The 20,115-nt window shown below is 37.5% G+C and overlaps 1 protein-coding gene across 3 annotated transcripts in view; it reads left to right on the forward strand.

The window, feature by feature from the left end:
* The window catches only part of GRID1 (glutamate ionotropic receptor delta type subunit 1), a 507,351-nt gene that overhangs the window by 385,474 nt on the left and 101,762 nt on the right, over nt 1-20,115 (forward strand). For all 3 annotated transcript variants that reach the window (XM_085229265.1, XM_085229263.1, XM_085229264.1), the window contains exons 5-6: nt 543-596; nt 13,106-13,279. In XM_085229265.1, coding sequence (XP_085085391.1) covers nt 543-596; nt 13,106-13,279 — 228 coding nt within the window. The remainder of the gene's footprint in view (nt 1-542; nt 597-13,105; nt 13,280-20,115) is intronic.

Genomic DNA, 20,115 nt, shown 5'->3' on the forward strand with positions numbered 1-20,115 from the left:
ATTCCTTCATACACCCTTCCATGTCAAACGCCGTTCTTTCAGACTGCCCCTCTGCTGCCATCTGTCACATGGCAACAAGAAGTCATGGAGTAGTGGTAGGAAGTTTCAACCTCTACTGCTGTACCACCAGCATCCGCCTCTGATGTCATGGCCAAAGGAATAAAATAGGAGGCATTACTTTCAAAGCAGCTCTCATAAATACAAGCATACCACATATGTTCTGAGTGCAGTTGTTCATTACAGGATCCCTTATCATACTGATATACCACCATGCTGCAATATGCCTTCAGGCTACATTTATAGATTATTTTAATGGTACACGGGACTTTGGGTGAGGTAGTCAGAGAAATGTGACTGCAACTGATAAAGTACCTCTCAATCATGTAGCAGTGAAAGAACTGGAAAGTACTGTACCGAAACAATGCCAAAGGAAAATAAAGTATTCAAAATAAGATGTGACAGTACCTTACATTGTAAATTCTCTTTGGAATGTATTTCATATTTCATGTTTTATTTATTTTTATTATTTCTTTTTTTTTTAGGCTGTGGAAACCAACCTTGCATCAAAAGATAGTCACTGGGTGTATGTAAACGAGGTAAGAAAGTCAAGAGATGACCTAGCTTGGTACATTTGCTCATCACCATCCTTTGTTTTCTGTATTTGGGGACATCAGACTGAGCATACTCTTACCATTTTTGCTTCTTGAATGGTACAAAAAGCAAACTCTGTGGTGTTGTGTCTTATTGAATTGATACAAGTTGCATATGAAAAATCAAAATAAAGCTTTCAAATATGTTGTTTTTGCTTTCGTGTTGATCCTGCCCCATTACCTATTTAGTAACCAAAGAATATCTCAAAATAAACCTTGAATAAATACTTGTATATCTGCTGGAATCTCACCTTTCTCACCTATGAACGACTGTGCGTGGATATCAGGAGAGGAAAGAGTGCAGCCTTAGCTTGTTAAGAGAATGCATTTGCATGACATGCTGGCTTTCTGTAGAGCAGAATTTTGTTGGTGTTTTGGCTAAGTTCCAGGGTAGCACAGATTTAAAATGAGAGATTTTCTTTCTGCAGCAAATGGTATCCTGTCCTGCTACTATGGTTATTTATTTTAGATTAATACCATTATGTCCTAATGGGAATGGGTGCAGACTTGTATTTAAAGAGCCTGAGAAAGCTTGAAATCTTGTACCATATATAATCATTTACAAATCACTCTTTGTTCAAACTAAATTGCATTGTTTTATATGCTTTTGCTTTCAATAATGATTTGTTTGAGGGTAGCATAATATCTAAGCTAAAAGATCTGCGTTCACTTTTATTTTTATATTTTGAATGCATAACCTTTATTTTAATATCCATTTCCTTTGTTTAATATCTCATTCCTTTCTTTACACATAGCTAATAATTTTGAATAGATTACTTTTAATAGTAAGTGTGAATTGTGTGGCATTAGAAAGCGCTGTAATTAAATATGAGAGTGAGGAGAGTGTGAAATGTCTCCTTATAAAGGCTTTATAAATCCTTTCTAGGCCATGTTACGTTTATGTACTTCCTGATTTGTTAGCTGTGATAATGACCCACTACAAAATACCAGCAAGATGCCCATAGAGTCAGTGTTTATATTCACATAAAGATAACAGTGTGTATTTCCCTAAACGTTGACTGAGAGGGAGTGTTTGTGAATTTACTATTTCTGCTCTTCAGGTGTTAAAAACTCACTTCGTGAAGCCTGAATCTATAACATCGCAAATAAAAACCTTCAGCACTCATGCACAGACATGTGCTTACATACACACACGTATCATACAAGATGTCTGCTCTTATTTTTGAGAACTTTTTTGTTTTTCTTTCTAAAGATTGGATATGGAAGCTATGGTAGCAAAATTCAGATCTGAACTAAAAACTAATTCTAAGCTGAAAAGGAAATTTCCTTGCAACTTAAAAAGTATGGGGAACTTGTTACTGCAAATCGACTTATAAATGAACTTTAGTGAAAAATGTTAGTGCACATACTTACAAATGTCTTTAGAATGCAATTAAATTCAAACAGAATTGCAGAAGTACTTAAACTTTGTGAAGCTTCAGCAGGTTGCCCAAGGAGGTTGTGGATGCCCATCCCTGCAGGCATTCAAGGCCAGACTGGATGTGGCTCTGGGCAGCCTGGTCCTGGTGGTTGGTGACCCTGCACATAGCAGGGGGTTGGAATTAGATGAGCATTGTGGTCCTTTTCAACCCAGGCCATTCTATGATTGAAGTGTTGATCTTTGTGTGCTTAGAGCTACTGCAAGAAGAAAATACTTAAACATCCATATGGATGTATCTGTAGAAGGATGGATTCTTTAGGGCCTGTTTCTTACTTAACTGTGTGTTCCCCTATGCTAGCAAGAGGACAAACTGATTATGCTTTACACATGCATGTTTCCAACTAGTATCAATGGGAACTCTGTGGATATTTGATGGAAAACAAGCTATTCCTTTACTGGAGGTTGATGGGCACTGTGATTTGCAGAACTGAATAAACTTTTAATTCCCAACAGCCAAATGAGCTTTTTTTTGAGGCAATTCTGCACATGTAGCAAGCCAGGTGCAATTTCTGTAAAACAGTGCTAATACTGAGCCACTCCCCCTCTCCCAGGCAGATTTGAAGATCTGTTCATCTGTTCACCCTATGGTCTGTGTGACCTAATCATCCCATTGCAGGGGAGGGGAGAGGTATAGGCTAACTGACCCAAAGGGACAGTAATAGGAAGAGAATACGGTGACAGTTGTTTCCACTGACAGTTCCTTCTATAAAGAGTGTGGGATTCTAGCAAATAGGTTCCTTAAGCTATTCTTATTTCAGGCAGCCATTGAAGGGCTTGGTACTGAATATATAGACTACCAAGGCTCATCTCAATGAGTTCAATTTGCTATATTGGACTTACCTGGCTATAGTTAAAATGGCTTTAAAGTACAGTACTATTTCTACAAGAAATCAATTATTAAATCTTATTGAGTTAAATTTGCTTTTTTCTTCATTGATAATCAAATATTTGTGTTTTTTGGGGTTTCTTTTTGTGAGTTTTTGATTTATGTATTTTTTTAACTGAATTTCTATCCCACATGTGGGCTGTGTTAGTTATACACAAACTGTAATACTCTGCTGCTAGGAGATTGCATTTTTAATTTCTAATGACTTAAATCTCTGTGTTGACTTATCCATTCAGTTTGGGGTGCCATTGGTGGTACAAAAAGACTCAGTCACCTCTAAAAAAAAAAAAAAAAAAAATGCTGATGAGTTGGAAGGCTGCAGCCTTACATGGCAAGTCTTTCTGGATAGGATAATACATAGGGATGTCTTTGCAGGCTGTATGCTCCCTCTATGTCCTCTTTCAAGTCATTATTTGCCTTTCTCCTCATCTTCCACTATGTATTAAGAACCTTACTGTCTTAAAAATAAATGTTTGTGAAATATGTCTGATTTTCTCACTTCAGATGTTTCATGTTTTCAGAGCTCTTGAAAGTAGTGGTGTTTCGAGGGGGAAAAATGTATTTCTAACCACCTCTGTGTTTTATATTTGTTTTGTCCTCTTTACATTTATTTGTCTAGAAATATTAAATGATTTCTTGCATTTAGGTAGTGCTTGTATCTGAATTCTGTGTTAAACATACTTTTAGCTTTTAGCTTTTCAGAAGCCTTTATGTATGTGATTTAAAGAAAGTAAATCCTTGCACAAGCAAACACTGCTTGAGAACAACTTGTCCAAAAAGTTTGATTACTTGGCAGTTGCCCATAATTATAAATTCTGACCTGCAGTAAATTGTGTTAGAACAAATCCAGTATTTTGCATAATCTTTGCTATTTATCACCTGATATGTTGGTACAGTGACCTGCTGGCTTTGATAGGTGCATGCTATTTCTTCTTGTGGCATGAGTGTGACACAGTTGTAGATGTTCTCCAACCTTACCACCTCCTTTTCAGGGTGTTTTCCATCTTTTTTTTTCTTGTTTTCTTTTTCTATTTTTTTCTTGCATTTCTTTCACTTTTGTGCCTGACTTCAAGCATCTCTGCTGGTTACTCCTGATGTTTTTTGTTCTCCCTTTCTCTTTTTTGGCACATTCAGAGAAAATGCTGTGCGTTGCCTAAGGCATATGTCTGTGGGAGAAACACAGGCGCAGTACTTGAAACTGAATTTGTATGTGGCTGTACAAGGAACAGTGCTCTAGGAGTCTGCATCTGCTTTTTTTGTTAGCAGCAGCAGTAGGTCTAGGGGTATAAATACCATTAGAAGCCATGCTTCCCATTCTGTGGGATATTTCGTGGTTTGGGAACTTTCTCTGTTGCGAGCAGGGGAGAGAAAAAATAAAGGCTGCATGAAAAATAAATTCTTCTGCAAAACTGAGCTTGGATCAAAAAAAAGAAATTGTTAGACACAGTATTTTGTTCCCATCCATCAATAAATTTATTTGTAATTTCGGATTTTTTCTTTCATACATAAATAAATTCATTATTTTTATATATAAACCAGTTAAATACACAAAGCAATCAACGATTCTTCCCTGAAATGGAGTGGCTACTGAACGTAACTGTTAAATAAAATGAGTTGTTTCACCAAATCCTTTATTTCATTTCTATTTCAACAAATTTTCATCTCTAGTCAGAATTTTGAATTGGGAATAATTGTTTCAGTGTCCAAACTACTCATACCAGTAGTATGTGCTCGTACCTCAGCCCTAAACCTGAGGAGTGGTGAGAGTCAGCCTGTTGAATAGCTGTGTGTAAATACAAAGAGATACACTGGGGAAGACCTTTGTGCATCTTTGATGGAAATGGTAACAGTGGTGGATTTTAATTTCTCTGGTAGCTGAAAAAAGCAGTGTTAGGGCACACTTTGTTGCTGTGGACGTTGTTATCCCTACATGTGTAAAATGTTAAGGAGTAATGCGTTCAGATTTTGTTTTGGCTAAGGAAGAATGGATTAGGAATATCAAGTCAGAAAATAATTATTGTGGATCCGATTGTGAGATGGTAGCATGCACTGAAGAAGAGGAAGATGTGAGAATAGGATTAATGGACTTCAATGAAGAGTTTCTGTAACTTCAGAAGTTTAGGGAGCTAGTAAAGCTCTTAAAAAGATAGAACAATGAAAATAGTATGGCAAAAGCACTGTGGAGTTCTGTGAGGACATAAGATACTGTAGTTCAATGAGGATATTTTTACAGATCTTGAAATCAAAGAGGGATTCTACTAAAAAGGAGAGGGAGAAAAAGATGGGTAACTAGGGAGGAATGCAAAGGCATAACAGAAAAATGATTTGCTGAGGTGTGAACTGACACATAAGAAGCAATATGAAAAGGTTGGATGTAGTAGAAGGTAAAGTGTTAGGTGACTTCTAAGGAGAAGGCAAGTGAGTTTCTAGTATTTTCACTGACTCACTTGAATCACTTGAAGTTTGGGATAGCTTCAATGACTTGACCTGGCCAGGAATGAACCTTTTATATCTGGATAACAGTTGTTTGAAATGTATATATTTTACTTGTTATTACTTTTGTTGGGAAGATGCATGTTAATGAATTGCTGACACTTTCAGTGCTTTAAAAATAAATTTAATTATAAGGTGTAAAAATAAGTTAGAGATTCCACTTACTACAGTTTTCATTTTTTGATTTCTGATTTAATTTATTCTTGCTGGTCAAGATTAGTCCTCATCAGATCAGATGCAAAGGAGTCTTTGTTGTTAAAACAAAATAACCTATTATTATACTGTGTTTTGTTTTGTTTTTTTACATTCCACAGACTATAGGCTCCATGGAATGAATGCCACGTAGAGTAGTGGAATAGCAAATGCTGAAATTCACACAATATTCAATTCTCAAAGTATTTACGAGGGAACTGTGGGGAGAACTATGGAAATGTCATGACAGTGGTTGCTTTCTATGTAAATTATCGAGTTATTTCATGGAACTCTATTGAAAAGGAATGTACTGGGGCGAAAATTCATCTTGATAATCAACTATCCATGTGGTTAACTGTCATGGCAAAACACTTAGAGGGGGGGAAAAAAAAAAGGGAGGATTTTGTTCTAATAAAGCAAAGCCTTGTTACTTTGCAAAAAACCTCTACTGCATTCTTCCGTTGTATTTTTTTTCTGTGAACTGTTGTAGAGATGCCAGAATGCAACTTTGTAAAGGAGAGAGGAATCGTACTATTGATGGTCCTGGTAGATGCATTAGCACAGTTCTCAGTGTCTGTGTGTGTTCCTGGGGACTTACACACAGGATGGCTGTATTGTTTGGTTCAAAATATAGTTTAATGCTGTGCAGAGTAGCTTGGTTCTGCACTTCAATATGGGGTCATTTCTTTGTCACTAACAAAAAAGTAGGCCCTATTATTTGTCACATTTAAATGAAACAGAAATCAACCAAACAGGCTACTCTGCAGCACTATAAGATGGATAGCAGAAAGGTAGGATTCTAAATCCATAGGAATGCTAAGTATTCAGTTGTTAAAAGATTAATGAAATTCTTCTTCAGCTGCGAAATAAAAGTGAGGTCTCAGAAAAAGTTGCTTCTGGATATTTTCTGTTTTCAGTGCAAAGAAAAGTATGAAATGGAAAAAATTGAGGCTGTGAGTATAGGCAAACCACTAAAGCAGTTGCAACTGTAAAGTATTTGGATAAATTCTTCCTATCTGTGGTAGTATATTTGTTAGAGAAAGCCCTCACAGTTGAGAAGAGGAGGAATGTGAAGAAGGAAGAATATACTTCATGATTTCTACAGGAGTAGTAGTAAAAGGAACTGAAAACAAGACAACAGTACAGGTTTTATCAGTGGCAAGAAGTCGTATACAGGAAGTTAGAGAGCTAAGAGACTTGGAGAACTCCAAGCTGTGTTGAGATGATGTTATCCAGAAGGTTTGGTTAACTGCATCACTTGAATGTGAGTCAAACTTTAGGCAACAAGTGATCTTACTCTTCCTTTCCGGGCTGATGACAAATTTCAAGTGATGCTGGTGGTGCTGCCAGCAGTTGAATTTTTAGAGCTTCAACAGATAAAGAAAAATTTCTCAAACTCAAGCCATGTGATAATTCAGAACCATGTACAGAAAAAAGTTTCTATTTTATTTATGCTTTTTTCCTTCTGCCTTCAGAACATTCACTCAAAAACATGTTTCCTCTTTAGTGGACTCTACGTCAGTTCTCTATTCTGTAAGAGGCAGTTTATTATATGAGAAATGAGAAAGTGTTCCATTGTTTCTGCCCTGGTGCGATGTATTTTGTGCTTTCTATTTCTACCCTGCAGCTCCATTATTTCTGCCAGTAGTTATCTTTTCTTTTTTCCATGTAACACATGTTCAGTATATCCACAGCTACTCATCCCTTTTGCTTATCAAATCAAATGTCTTCTCAGCCATTATCAAGGCACTTCTTCCAGAGGAAAATAATGACATAGAGATCTCTATAAAATATTTTCAAAGGTTGAGAAGGAGCAGAAAATAGCATAGCAATTATCAAATAAAGTGTATCTCAACAAATTACTTTACCTCTCTTTTTCTCCAAGGGTATCATATAATAAGACATTAGATAATGCATGATGAACAGTGTTTCCTAATGCAGAGCTTGTAGAGTAATCTTGGGGAAGTTTGTGATCACAGAAGAAAAATCCCATACGGATGCAGTGTTTGTTTTCCACTTTTCTTTGAAAAAATCTTTCTCCTTTTGACTGGAAGTGCCTATGTAATACCCCTTGAGTGGCCAACAGTCAGATCCACCGCTATTTAGAAATTGTTATGGCTTCATTTTTATTTGGGTAGAACCAGGACTACGTGGAATTCTACTCAATATTTCTCTACATGCAGAAGTTCTAAAAGATTTTTGGAAAAAACAGTCTACACAATTGTTTGTATTTATTATGATAATAAGAAGATAAGTCTAATATGGTTCCCTCTGCCTATTTTGCTTGAACAAAGCAGAATTTTTAGTGATACTTCAGAAGTGAAAGTAGGGCAAGCATTCTATGATATGCATAATCATTTAAAATTAAAGAAAAATGTATAGATTTATTAAAATTGACCAAAATACTAGAAAGACTCTTTAAATAATCTAGCAGATAAAAAAAATTTCAGTTCAAAGCTTAGTAATTTGCATATCTAAATTTATTCCAATTTTATTCCAAGTAAATCTGTATTTGTAACTTGCTGACAGAAATCTTTTTTCTCTCCTTTTGAATGTTGTCTTTGACACTATAGAAAAAACTGCATATTTAGCATTGTTTTTACATGTATGTGTGTGTTTGAAACTGGATTTCATATGCACCTGCATTCTGCTCTAAGTAACTTTTAAGGTTCAGAATTGACCTAATACAAATGCTGTTGAATTACACTGAAACAGTCAAGGAGCAAGATTAGATGAGTATGTCATTATGAGTTCTCATCAGTGAAATCTGCATTAAAATCAGTGGCAAGTTGTTTGTTTTTGTTCAGTTTTGGTTAACTGTCATTTTTCATGCTTTTACCATGTGGGCACTCATTAATTACAAGAAAGACTTCTGGATGCTCACTGTGGAGTCTTTGAAAATAGAAGTAGACCTATAGGAAATTTTATTGGCATCAGGTGAAAGGAAGAGGTTGTGGGAGAGGAGCAAAGATGGAAATTGAACAGGCGGTCATGTAGACCTCTATCAGAATGTTTTCTGTGGCATGAAAAAGTGTCCTTTCCTTGAAGGATTAACCTGTGTGTTAACGTGTGTGTGTCTGTCTGTCCATGTGAGATGCTGGGAAGCCAACATAATGTGAAGGTTTCATAAACCTGTCGATAGAATAAGATTTCAGAAATATTTTAAAACCAGCTTATTGTGAAGATGTTTTCTAGATTTATGAACAAGTGTCCATTTATAGATACATGTAGTGCATTGAGAGGAGTATTGATCGTACTAGGGAGGCATGTATCTGTAGTTTGTCTACGTGAGTATCCTTGTACTTATCACCATGCAGTTTTATCCTCCAGCTTTCTCAGGGATCTTCTTTCTGGTATCTCTTTTGATTCTTTAAATTATTAATGTCATTAAAATTTATAATATTCTGTTACAATCTCTAGGAAAATAGAGATTGTAATGTGAAACATAATGGTCTCATTTTGCAATTTGTGTTATGATAGTTGGGCACAACTAGAGCAAATTTAAATATTCCCCTGAGCAATGTGGCTAGGTATTACAATTTAACTCAAGTTCTTAATGTGCGATAAATAAATAGATAAATGAATGCCACAAAATTCTTGAGGAGTGATCTGTGTCATTAATGTGGCACAAGAACAGGAAACAGTGTTTAAGGAATACTCCTTCAGTGCTGAGTTGCATGTTGAGAACTACTAATAGCCTCGGGTAATAGTCAGATTTACACTGATGTCTGCTTACCAAAATATTTAAGTACTACCTGAATTGTTTAGACTACCCACATTCTATCCCTTAGTGAAGAAAAAATCCAGCACATCTCCAACATCCTTTATTTTTCTATTCTAATTCAAGAAATTCAATACTTATAGGTTTGGCTGAGACTTGCTATTTGAGGTGCTAGGCAATAGTTAAGCTCCTTTCCTTCCTTAAAGCATATCCCTGAAGCAAGCAAAAACCACCATCTATATTAATATCAGTAACAGTAACAGTCAGTAGCATCAGGGGATCATGAAAGCCAGAAAGTGGGCACTTAGTATGGGATTTTCTAAGATCTTGCAAACCGATCAATAAGATCCATTTAGAATGCAGTGTCAACACATAGTATTGAAAGATAATTAGTGTGCTGTCTTGTGATGTGTAATGATCCATGATCAAGATTGGAAATTTGGGGCATAGTTGCTTATAAAGGTTTAGGACTGAGTTAAATGGCTTGCTCAGTTGTCACAGAAAATTTGGGTCCCTAGTTGTTCAAGGGAAGCCAGTAGCCAGTTGCCGTCTGTTTGTATTTCAGCAAAGCTTTCAATACTGGTTCTCACAATATCAGTGTAGACAAAGCATCCAGCATGTAGCAAAGCAAAATCATAATGCAGGGAGTGAACAGTTGGCTGAAGGGTTGAGCTCAAAAGGTTATTGTGAATGGGGTTACATCAAGCTGGTTGCCAGACTCTAGTGGGATTCTGCAGGGCTTCAATTTAGAGGGCCAAATCTCTTTGATGTTTTCGTCAACAACTTGGATAAAGTACTCAAAGGTATACGAAGTAAATTTCTAGATGACACTGAATTGAGAGGAACTGTTAGTTCCTCAAGGGCAGAGAGACCTTGCAGAATGAACTGGGCAATTAGTGTGATTTTTAAAAAGAGCAAGTTTCAGATTTTGCATCTAGGATGGGGCACCCCTGTGTAAATATCTGTACAGATTGGGGAATGAGAGGCAGGAGAGCAGCCCCATGGAAAGGGATTTGGGGGTTCTGATTGATGGAAGTTGAACATGGCTAAGCAGTGTGCTCTGGCACACTCCAGCGTGGGATATTCTATGATTCTGTGATGTCATATACGGGGGGGGGAGGGAGGGGAAAAGCAGGTTAGTTTTTAAAAATTAACTAGACAAGTAGAATTTAATTATAAGATCGGCGTGAAATGGTTTTTCCTCTGTGACTCCAAGACCTAGAACGATATACAGATTATATGCTGTTATCCTGGTGGATATAAATGTAATAGACAACTTCACATATTAATTTCCTTATTTTCCTATAAATTCCTAAGCCAGAATCAGAGTTCTTCTAGAAATGAGCCCCCAGGGTCTGCCAACACCACATGAGGGGGAGGCCTGTGGCCATGACACCGGTCCAAGGAAATGCATCTGCTGCTGAGCAGGATGGCATCTCCTGTTGCGCGCGCGCACACACACACACACACCCCCCACTGTTCTGCTGTAGGAGCTGCCCAAGATGCCATGTACCACACTGCTTGCAGCCTACCGGGGATCATGTGTACAGCTTGGAAAGGTTTGTACTTACCCTTAGTTTTTAGAGCACTAGCTCTGAAATGTAGTCATGCACAGACCCTTTTTTTCTGCAACAACTTTTTTTACTGTCCTTTTAAATTTCAAAAATGGAACCCTGTTTCTAAAATGAGCAGATCATTTGCTGGTATTAATGATAATCAGCTGTAGTGTTCTTGCCCTAACATTACATACAGTACTAAGGCATTGAAACCTCTAGCTACTGCCAGGTGTCTACACAGGAAAAGGTAGCACTTCGAGAGTCAGATTTAGCCCAGTTATGTTCTGAGTCTCTTAGAATGACTAGGCTCTTTTGTTCAGGTTTCACTTGATGTGCATAGCTGAGTGTGAACAACGCGGATTAATGTACCTAGGAGAAACGACCTGCTCTGGGTCAAGCATTGTGATGCCGGCTATGGAATGTCTTAAAAAATAACAAACATTCATGACATGGGTAGAATGCAAAATACAGGTGGCATGAGTTGAATTCAACTTATGGATGATTTTATTTTTTCAAAAGATATCTTCTGTTTCCAGTAATTCAGTCTGTGTTTCCCTACTAAGGGGTGCAGCCTCTAGAGAGTGATGAGTTAAAGGTATTGCATAAAGCTGGTTCTCCCTTGGACCACAGTGGCAGAAGCTTAGACACAGTGTGTGGCATTAACACTCTTAACACCAGAGAAAAGAAATCCAGGACTGGTTTCTGGAGGGACTCTGTAGAGCTCAAGGCAATTCTGTGGTGATCTTCTACAGGGTTATGGAGTGTGAGAATCTTTTGCCTTCTGTTAGTGTATATTTTCTGTATTTACTTCACACCAGTTGGTCTGTCATTAATGCAATGAATTTCACCTTCTACAAAGTTAAAAATTTGCACTCCTAAAAAATGATGGGAAATCAACAAAGAAGAACTGAGCCAAAACTACAGTACTAATCAGCCATTACAAGTAATTACGATAACCCCATGGTCATTTCACTCTCAGCTTGACAGAAAAAAATGTCAAGAAAACAAAATAATTTTCCTTGAATGTTGAAAATACAGCATCACCTTCGCTTCCCCGATGGCACATTGCAAGATGTAGGCCTTGGTGTCAAAACAGGGTGAGTCCATTGATATGAATTGCTGGCTGCTCTCTACTCTGAAGTACTGAGACCAGCCCTGTGTGAGCTTGGCCACGAGTTGGCCCAGCTGGGCCGGTTGCACAGCCAGCTGATGTTGGAGATGGGCTGATGTGACGTGTGAGGCTGCTGGTGGCAGTGGTAGGGAGCTCGGCTGTAAAGCCATTCTCTGTAAAGGATGTGCCTGAAGGGAGGAATGCAGGCAGTGGTGCCACAGCCTGTCGTTCCCCGTGAGGGAGGAATCTCCATGGCAGCTGATAGCCGTCATAAGCTGCACAACTGTTATGATTTCAGGATCAGCTAAACCCATAATTTTCGAATGATTTGTTTCAAGGGTAAGAAAAGAGGTTTTTGTTTGTTTAGGTATGGAATACCGAATAGAGCATATAGTTGAGTTGGCATCAGCTGCAACGTAAGGGCAGTAGATGCAGGCTCTGTCCCTTGTCATGAATTTTCTTCATATCTTATCCCAAATTATTCTCTGTGCAGTACTTTACATTCTTAAATGTGTCCATCCCTTCCATGAAGCTTCCCAGCTTTCTGATTTTGTAATATTGATTACTTCGAAAGACTTGATTGAGTCATTATTATAAGGATTAGTCTGGAGAAATAATTTGATGTTCGTCTGAGAAAAGTGTTCTCACAACGTTGTTCTCAGAGGTGGGGGCTGTATTTTCTAAAGGTGGTTACATTTTTGTATTTGTTGTTTTGTTTTGAGGCTGTAGTGAGGTTCTATTCTATCTGTGTACATTTCATTTCTTGTTCTTTACCTTTTTTTTGTGTTTTTTCCTATGAGGAACTACTTCCACATTATGATAATATTGTCAGAATAGATGGTGCTATGTTAAGCTGTTTTCTTTATTTCAGATAGCACATTTAAAAAATGCTGTTATTAAACATAAAATAACTTTTTATTCTAGACAAAACATGTGCATTTGTAACTTTCGATTCTCCCTTTGTATGTCTAAAAACATTTTTAGAACAATGATAGATATATATTAAGATGTCTGGACAAGTCTTTGTTTCTAAAATACTATGTCTCCATTCACAGGAAATCACTGACAATGAAATATTAGAGTTGGTACATAGTGCCCTTGGGAGGATGACAGTTATCCGGCAGATTTTCCCTCTCTCAAAGGACAATAATCAGAGGTGCATGAGGAACAATCACCGAATATCATCACTGCTCTGTGATCCACAAGAAGGCTATCTTCAGATGCTGCAGGTCAGTAGCTACATCCAGCAGAAAAGTCCATTTTAGGAATTCAATGTAGATAGTTTTCTGTGACTGAACTACCTCAGATGAAGAATAAAATGAGTACAGATAAATCTGTGCGTGTAGTTTTTCTCACTTATTCCTGATTTAATTCTTTATTTTATTTTTGCAGAACCAGATGTTTTAGATATAATGTCATGTCCATAAAGCTCTAGAAATCAGTTGTACTAACTCAAAGATGATTTTGGGTATGCCATCTTTTTATGAATCTTTTTCTATGTGAAGTAAAAAAAAAAAACAACCTGTGTTGTCATAGTTTTCTGGCATTACTACTTTTTTATTATATTTATTCCTTAGATATCTGATACAAAAGAATTAATCTTGGAGCATAACAGGACTCTGATATGTATTGGGCTGTGGAGCATTTTGTATTTAGTTAAATGAACTGAGTGCAGTTGATGTATTCAATCTGTCCCATTTCAGTAGTCTCAGAAGTCTCCAGCAGCCGATAATTGTTTGAGCATATGAAATATGCACTACTGGTTTGAGTTCCAGATTTTGGTAACAGATTTCCTAGAACATAATTGATTGAGTTGAAAGGGACCATTAAAGGTCATCTAGTCCAATTCCCCTGCAGTAAACAGGAACATCACAGCTAGATCAAATTTCTCAAAGCCATGTTCAACCTGACCTTGAGTGTCTCCAGTGATGGCACCTCTATCTCTCTGGGAGCTTTGTTCCAGTGTTTCGCTATCCTTATTGTAAAAAAAAAAAAAAAAAAAAAAAAAAAAAACTTTTTTCTTATTTTTTTTTTTGTCTTTCCCCTTTTAGTTCAAAACCATTTTTCCTTGTCCTGTCACAACAGACCCTGCTGAAGAGTCTGCCCCCTTCTTTCTTATAGCCCCCTCTTAGATATTGAAGGTCTCCCTGGAGCCTCTCTCTTCTCCAGGCTGAACAGCCCCGGCTCTCAGCCTCTCCTCACAGAGAGGTGTTCCATCCTTTGGATCATTTTTGTGGACCTTCTCTGGATACACTTCAGCAGGTTCACATCTCCTGTACTGAGGACTCCATATCTGAACACAGTACTTCAGGTGAGGTCTCACCAACAGAGGGGCAAGATCACCTCTCCCGACCTGCTGATAGTGCTTCTTTTGGTGCAGCCCAGGACGTGATTGGCTTTCTGGGCTGCAAGGGCACATTGCTGGCTCATGTCCAGCTTGTCATCCACCAGTACTCTCGGGTCCTTTCTGGCTGGGCTATGCTCAATACAGCTTTTCCTCCCACTTGATTTGATAATGGGGGTTGCTATGACCCAAGTGCAAGACCTTACACTTGGATTTATTCAACCTCATGAGAATCTCCTGAGCCCCTGTTTAAGCCCATAGAGGTCTCCCTGGGTGGCAACCTCAGGCATGTCAACAGCACACCACACAGATTGGTGTTATCCACAAACTTGCTGAGGGTGCAGTCAATCCCACTATAGATTATTAAGGAGCATCGGTCTCAGTACAGACTCCTGAAGGATACTACAATGATTTACCCTGGCATAGGCAAAAAATCTCGAGATTTATCCCAGATATCAGAATTTTTCTTGCAGTAATTTAAGCTTAAACAGTTTCAATTGGTATTTCAAGTCAAAGTGCAGTAATTTTGAAACACAGATTTGGAGCTTTCAGTGGCACTCTACTTTACTTTAGACAATCTCCTCTATAGTATAATACAAGCTGCTGGATAAAACGGAGAACTTTTGCTAGACTGAGCAGATAAGCTTGGTGACACACTTTTTATTGCAAATGTAATTTTAACCTGGGATAGTGTAAATATGCAGAAGTCAAGTCTTTGAGTCAACAAGCATAGTTATTGTGTGAGTGAGTCAATTTAGGGCTTGTTAAGGCCGTGGGGAAAGGGCTGCCTGCTTTCTGGGCTGCTGCAACCTGGTCTTGTTTCGGCTTAGAAGAGCTTCAGCAGGAAAAATGTGAGGCTTATGGGAAGCCAGGAGAAGTAGGAAAATTCCCAGGAAGAGAATTGTAAAGGGGAAAGATTTCCAACGGAACAGGAAATTGAGATGTTTGTTGTACTTGTTTGTGCTCTTCTAACAAGTTGTAGCTGCAGAGAAGAGGCTCAAAAAGAGCCTCTGCCTGACTCAGATTCTGTCACAATGGGTTTGATGGCAAAGTTTGGGAAATTCCAGCTGCATAAATCGGATCTCTGAGCACTGGTCTGCTCTTTCTGCACTAGGGAAAGTCTATGCCTGTCTTTTCATAGAAAGAAAAGACACTTTCAATGTTTGATAGCAATTTTGAGAAATGCTTTAAGGAGAGCAAAAGTCATTTCAGAAGATCAAAACTATTTCCATTATGCTGAAAAAAGTGATGTAACCTGCACCAAAAATCACTTACTGGGGAACAGTCTTACCTTACAGCAGGATTTTGAGTATTTGTGACTAAGCTAGCTTATGCATGATGTAATTCAGAGACTCATCCAAAGAGCTCTGACAGCCTTCTCTGAGGAAGTTATTTGCTAAACCAGTAATTGGTTTGCTGGCTTGAATAACCTCACAGCCTATTACACAAGTTCACTGACAAAAGACCCTTTAGGAATCTAAATACTCTTCCTACTAGTTCACAAATGTGGGTTTTGAGAAGTAACACATCTTCAGCATTCTGATTTGTCTTTCAGAAATACTATGCTACCTTAGAAACAGTCATTAAGAGAATGGAAAAGTAATGTTATTCTTTGCCCATTAGTTCTTAGAAACAAGAAAGAGGTGCAGAGGTGTATAGTTAGCTTTGTGGAACTTGATTGTATGATTTTCTTGTCCAGCCGTGCTGAAATGTAATATCATGAACACTAAAGGGCATCGTGTACTATTACCAGTTTCTCAGATAAACTGCCCTCAGTATATCTTGTTATCTCTAGATTTCTACAAATTGAATATAGGATGCTCTAAGCATGTGCAGTGATGTCTGAAGCATTCTGTATCTGCATATTTTTTTTTTTAGACATTGTCTAAACATGTTATATAACGTCTTGTTGGGAGTAGAGCTTATATTCATTTCTCAGTATGACTGACATATTATTAATGGTTCTGTAATTCAGGTACTTTCAATCTTCTATTTCCCTTTTCTTGCTTAAAAAATAGTTTTGACCTTTTGCTGTACAGAAGTACATCACTAAATTACCCGTGTTGCCAAAGGCAGCAGTAGCTCCTAGCTCTGTGTCAGACTGCGTGAATCCACCAGAGGCAGTGACCGCCTGCCAGCATTGAGTCCTTGTGTTGCTTTGAAGTAGTTTGATTAACCACAGTTTGAAAATCCCTGGCTCATTCTCCCTTGGGCAATTTCAAATTATTAATTCTTTGTTGTCAAGGTTACTTACCAGCTATTGTTAGTTAATTATTTATTTAACGACTTTGAAAACGAATAAGCTAAATTCTGCCAGCCTCTAGCTGTAAGATGTTTAGGAGAGAATTTAGCATTTTTAACAAGCTAGTAAAGAAAGAAACATTTACATCCAGGATTATTAACTTTGTTCTGGCTAAATTAATGAAAATCTTTTTGGAACAATTTTGTTCCTGGTGTCTTTTGTACCATATCCTGGAAAGCTGTTTTTCAGTGGGTGATCACGTTGGCATTTTGACAAAGCTTTTAAAGATTAAAGATCAGGCTGTTCTGCAAGCTTATCCAAAACCTCACCTGTTCTGGAAGCTTTGTGGAAATACACTCTTGCTCCATCAACCCACTTGTCACAGTTTTGCTCATGCCCTTATTTCTTGAATGTGTTATCAACTGGCTTCCTTCTTCAGAAGTCTTCATAAGGTTTTCAGTTTGGTCATTTTATTTGAATTCAGAAGTCTATGATAATCTTTGATTGATTCTTCATATGTGATTTCCCATGTCCCTCTTCTACTTTTTGTAAATGGTGAGGACACTTCAGCGCTTGCTGTTTTCCAATGTCAATGAGTATCCTGTAATTTTGACCATCAGAACTGTCATTGCATCAACAGGAGAAAGTATACTGAAGCACTGTAGGACTGTATCCTGTTCATCTCAGATATACCCTATCTATCTCTATAAGGCACTAGAATGATGTTTAGTAGGATTACTGCTAATGAACTTTTTAGATTATTTCAGAGCTAGTTTTACGGATTTTTGAAGATAATTTTTTCTTCCTCAAGGTTATTCATGATGTGTTCGGTTATAAAATCAGAATGTTTTTGAAGAAATATTTCTCTTCAGAAATCTGGTTTCCATTCTGGTTACCTTCATCCCTTATTTGCTGTTTTCTGTTCATAAGTTCAATTTGTGTGAGTGTCTGTCTATAGTAAAATATATTAATGGGCACAGGGTATCTGAAATTATTTAACATGGACCAAATATATATGGTAGGACTTGAAAATGAAAAAGAAGAAAACTCCAGCAAACTGTGTCACAAAAATAACGAGGATGTTTGTAAAAGGATTCAATATCTTGCCTCTCTACTGAAGAACTATTCCTGGTATGGTTTGACATATTTGAGGAGAAGATGTTGAGAAGTGTAGGAGGATATTCCTTGAAACATCTACTCTTCTTTCCATGTCATTCTCCAGAGACTTGACCGTGAGATATCTTTGGAGGCATCTCTTAGCAGTAGCTCCTTCAGAGCTGCATTTTTATTTAAGAACTGTCTTCCTTTCCAGAATTACTGCATTCTAACTACTGTACGTAGAGAGGTATTTCATAAGTGTTTGCCTATATTAACTTAATTCTCCTATCCTGCAGTTTTATCCAGCTAAACAGCTTGACTCTCATTTGACACATCTGTTAAGTGCCACTGAAAGCAGCAAATATTGATTGAGCCCTATTAAAATGTATACTTTCTGTCATCAAGAATTGATGAGCCACGTTTTTCTTTTCCTGTTGTGAAACCTTTAATATCGCATCTCTTTAGCACCTTAGTTTGGACTTTTGGCTGGATAATCAGTCATAGTTGAAATATTTTTCAGAGAACAGAATGAATGAAAAGTAGTCTTGAACAGACTTCACTGCCCACTGCTGGCATAATCTCTCTCTCAAGCTCCGTAGCACGTCTAAAAAGGTGCATTAGAAGAAGGGGAAAAATAAGAAAAAAAAAAAAGGTGCCCTCTGACCAAGTGCAATTTTGTGAGAGTCTGGATTTTGAAACCCAAATAAATTGTGAAGTCATTTTTTTTCCTCTGCTTAGACTAGCTCTTTTGACCTCTGGAGTTCTCTATTTGCATAATTAAATATTTCATTGAGTTGTTCAGTGTTTTACCAGAGAGTGGTTGACAATGGTAGGAAGCAAGGGTTAGTACCTCAGTTTTTCATTTTTATTGCCTCTAAAACATACTATGCAGCCATATTTGTTTATATATGATAGAAAGTAGAATTATGATCTTATACTCTCTTTTGCAATTTAGTGTTACTGTTTGTCCTCCGGTGTGACTGTGTTGTGCTCAGTTTCCTTTACCAAACATCTTCTGCTAAACTTTCCTCAGACTGTGAGCGTTGGCTGTGCCAAATTCTTGAGATGTACACTGAGCAATGCCAGTGCCTTCAGCTGACAAATTTTGAGCTGTACAGTGTAATCCAGGCCCTGTTTAATTGTCAACATATTGTTAGAAAACATATTGAGTAGGAAAATACACATAATTAAGATAAATGCTTGCAAAAACTAGCTGAAGGACATGAAGCATGCAGAGAACAGAAGCTGTAGGTAAGGAGATGAGTGGTATGAGATGTGTAAACCAGTATAAAAAAAATAAAGGAGATAAAAATTGTTCATCAGTTTAAGGAAAAAGAAAAAGATTCTGATAGTGCAGACTTCTAAGTAGATCTTTGGAAGCCCCATTTTTAAAACACTTAAAATTATACTGGACAAACACTAAATGTACTCGTTAAATTCCTTACCATTAGAGAGCTTGCCTAAGTATACTTCTGTGGTATGGTTTTCTGTTATGACTTTCTGAAGATTTTATTCAGGCTTTCGTTTGCCTCCATGATAATAAATAGCCCTTTGGAAACTTGAAGCTGATATTTGAGTCTTTCATGAAAGTTTGTTTTCTGCCTCTGATTTTCTTATGAATGCCAGACAACTGGCTGTGATTTTGTTCTCCACGAGCAGCAAAGCATACATCTAAAACATAGGCACTCACACAAAGTCTCACAATGGGCTCTGAGAACTAACTTGAGAAAATCAAATGGGTTGAGTTGTTAGTCTCTCCCTCCTAACAATACCCTTGTAAACTTGCTGTTAGAGCATAAGTAAACCATCGATCTTCACCACTCCTGGCAAGATGCATCCTGTCATTAGGGACATAAGTGCCTAACTCACAGGATGATTTTGGCAGCAGCAGGGTACAGACGCAGAGTTTGGGAATACCTTTTTGAAGTAGCTGTATCTGAGTGTCTTCTTCCCAGCTGATCTTCTCAGTAGTCTTGTCTGTCTGGACTTCTGGCACTGTTGGCAGATTAGAAGTTGGGGTCAGTCTCTGTGGCTTGCTATCCTTCCCAGAAAAGCACTTGTCTATGATTAGTGCTTCTGAAGGAGTTAAAAGCTATTTTCATATTCAACTTTAAAAGTAAATTCATTCTGAAAATTCTTATGGAATTCATATAGAAGTCTCATGAAAATCACATTTAATAATGTAAATATGGAAAGATTTCCATTCTGTTGTTGAAAATTTGCTTTACTCAACTAGTGCATGGCAGCATTTTTCTTCATTGTGAAACAAAGGCTCCTAATAGGATCATAAAGGTTCTTTATCATAATCATAAATTTTCAGAATATGTAGTGGAACAAATCTAACATTACTTGTGTACAGTGCAAACTCTTTAATATATTGG

Source organism: Meleagris gallopavo, chromosome 8 (genome assembly GCF_905368555.1).
Source record: "Meleagris gallopavo chromosome 8, MGAL_WU_HG_1.1, whole genome shotgun sequence".
Classification (NCBI taxonomy): Eukaryota; Metazoa; Chordata; class Aves; order Galliformes; family Phasianidae; genus Meleagris; species Meleagris gallopavo.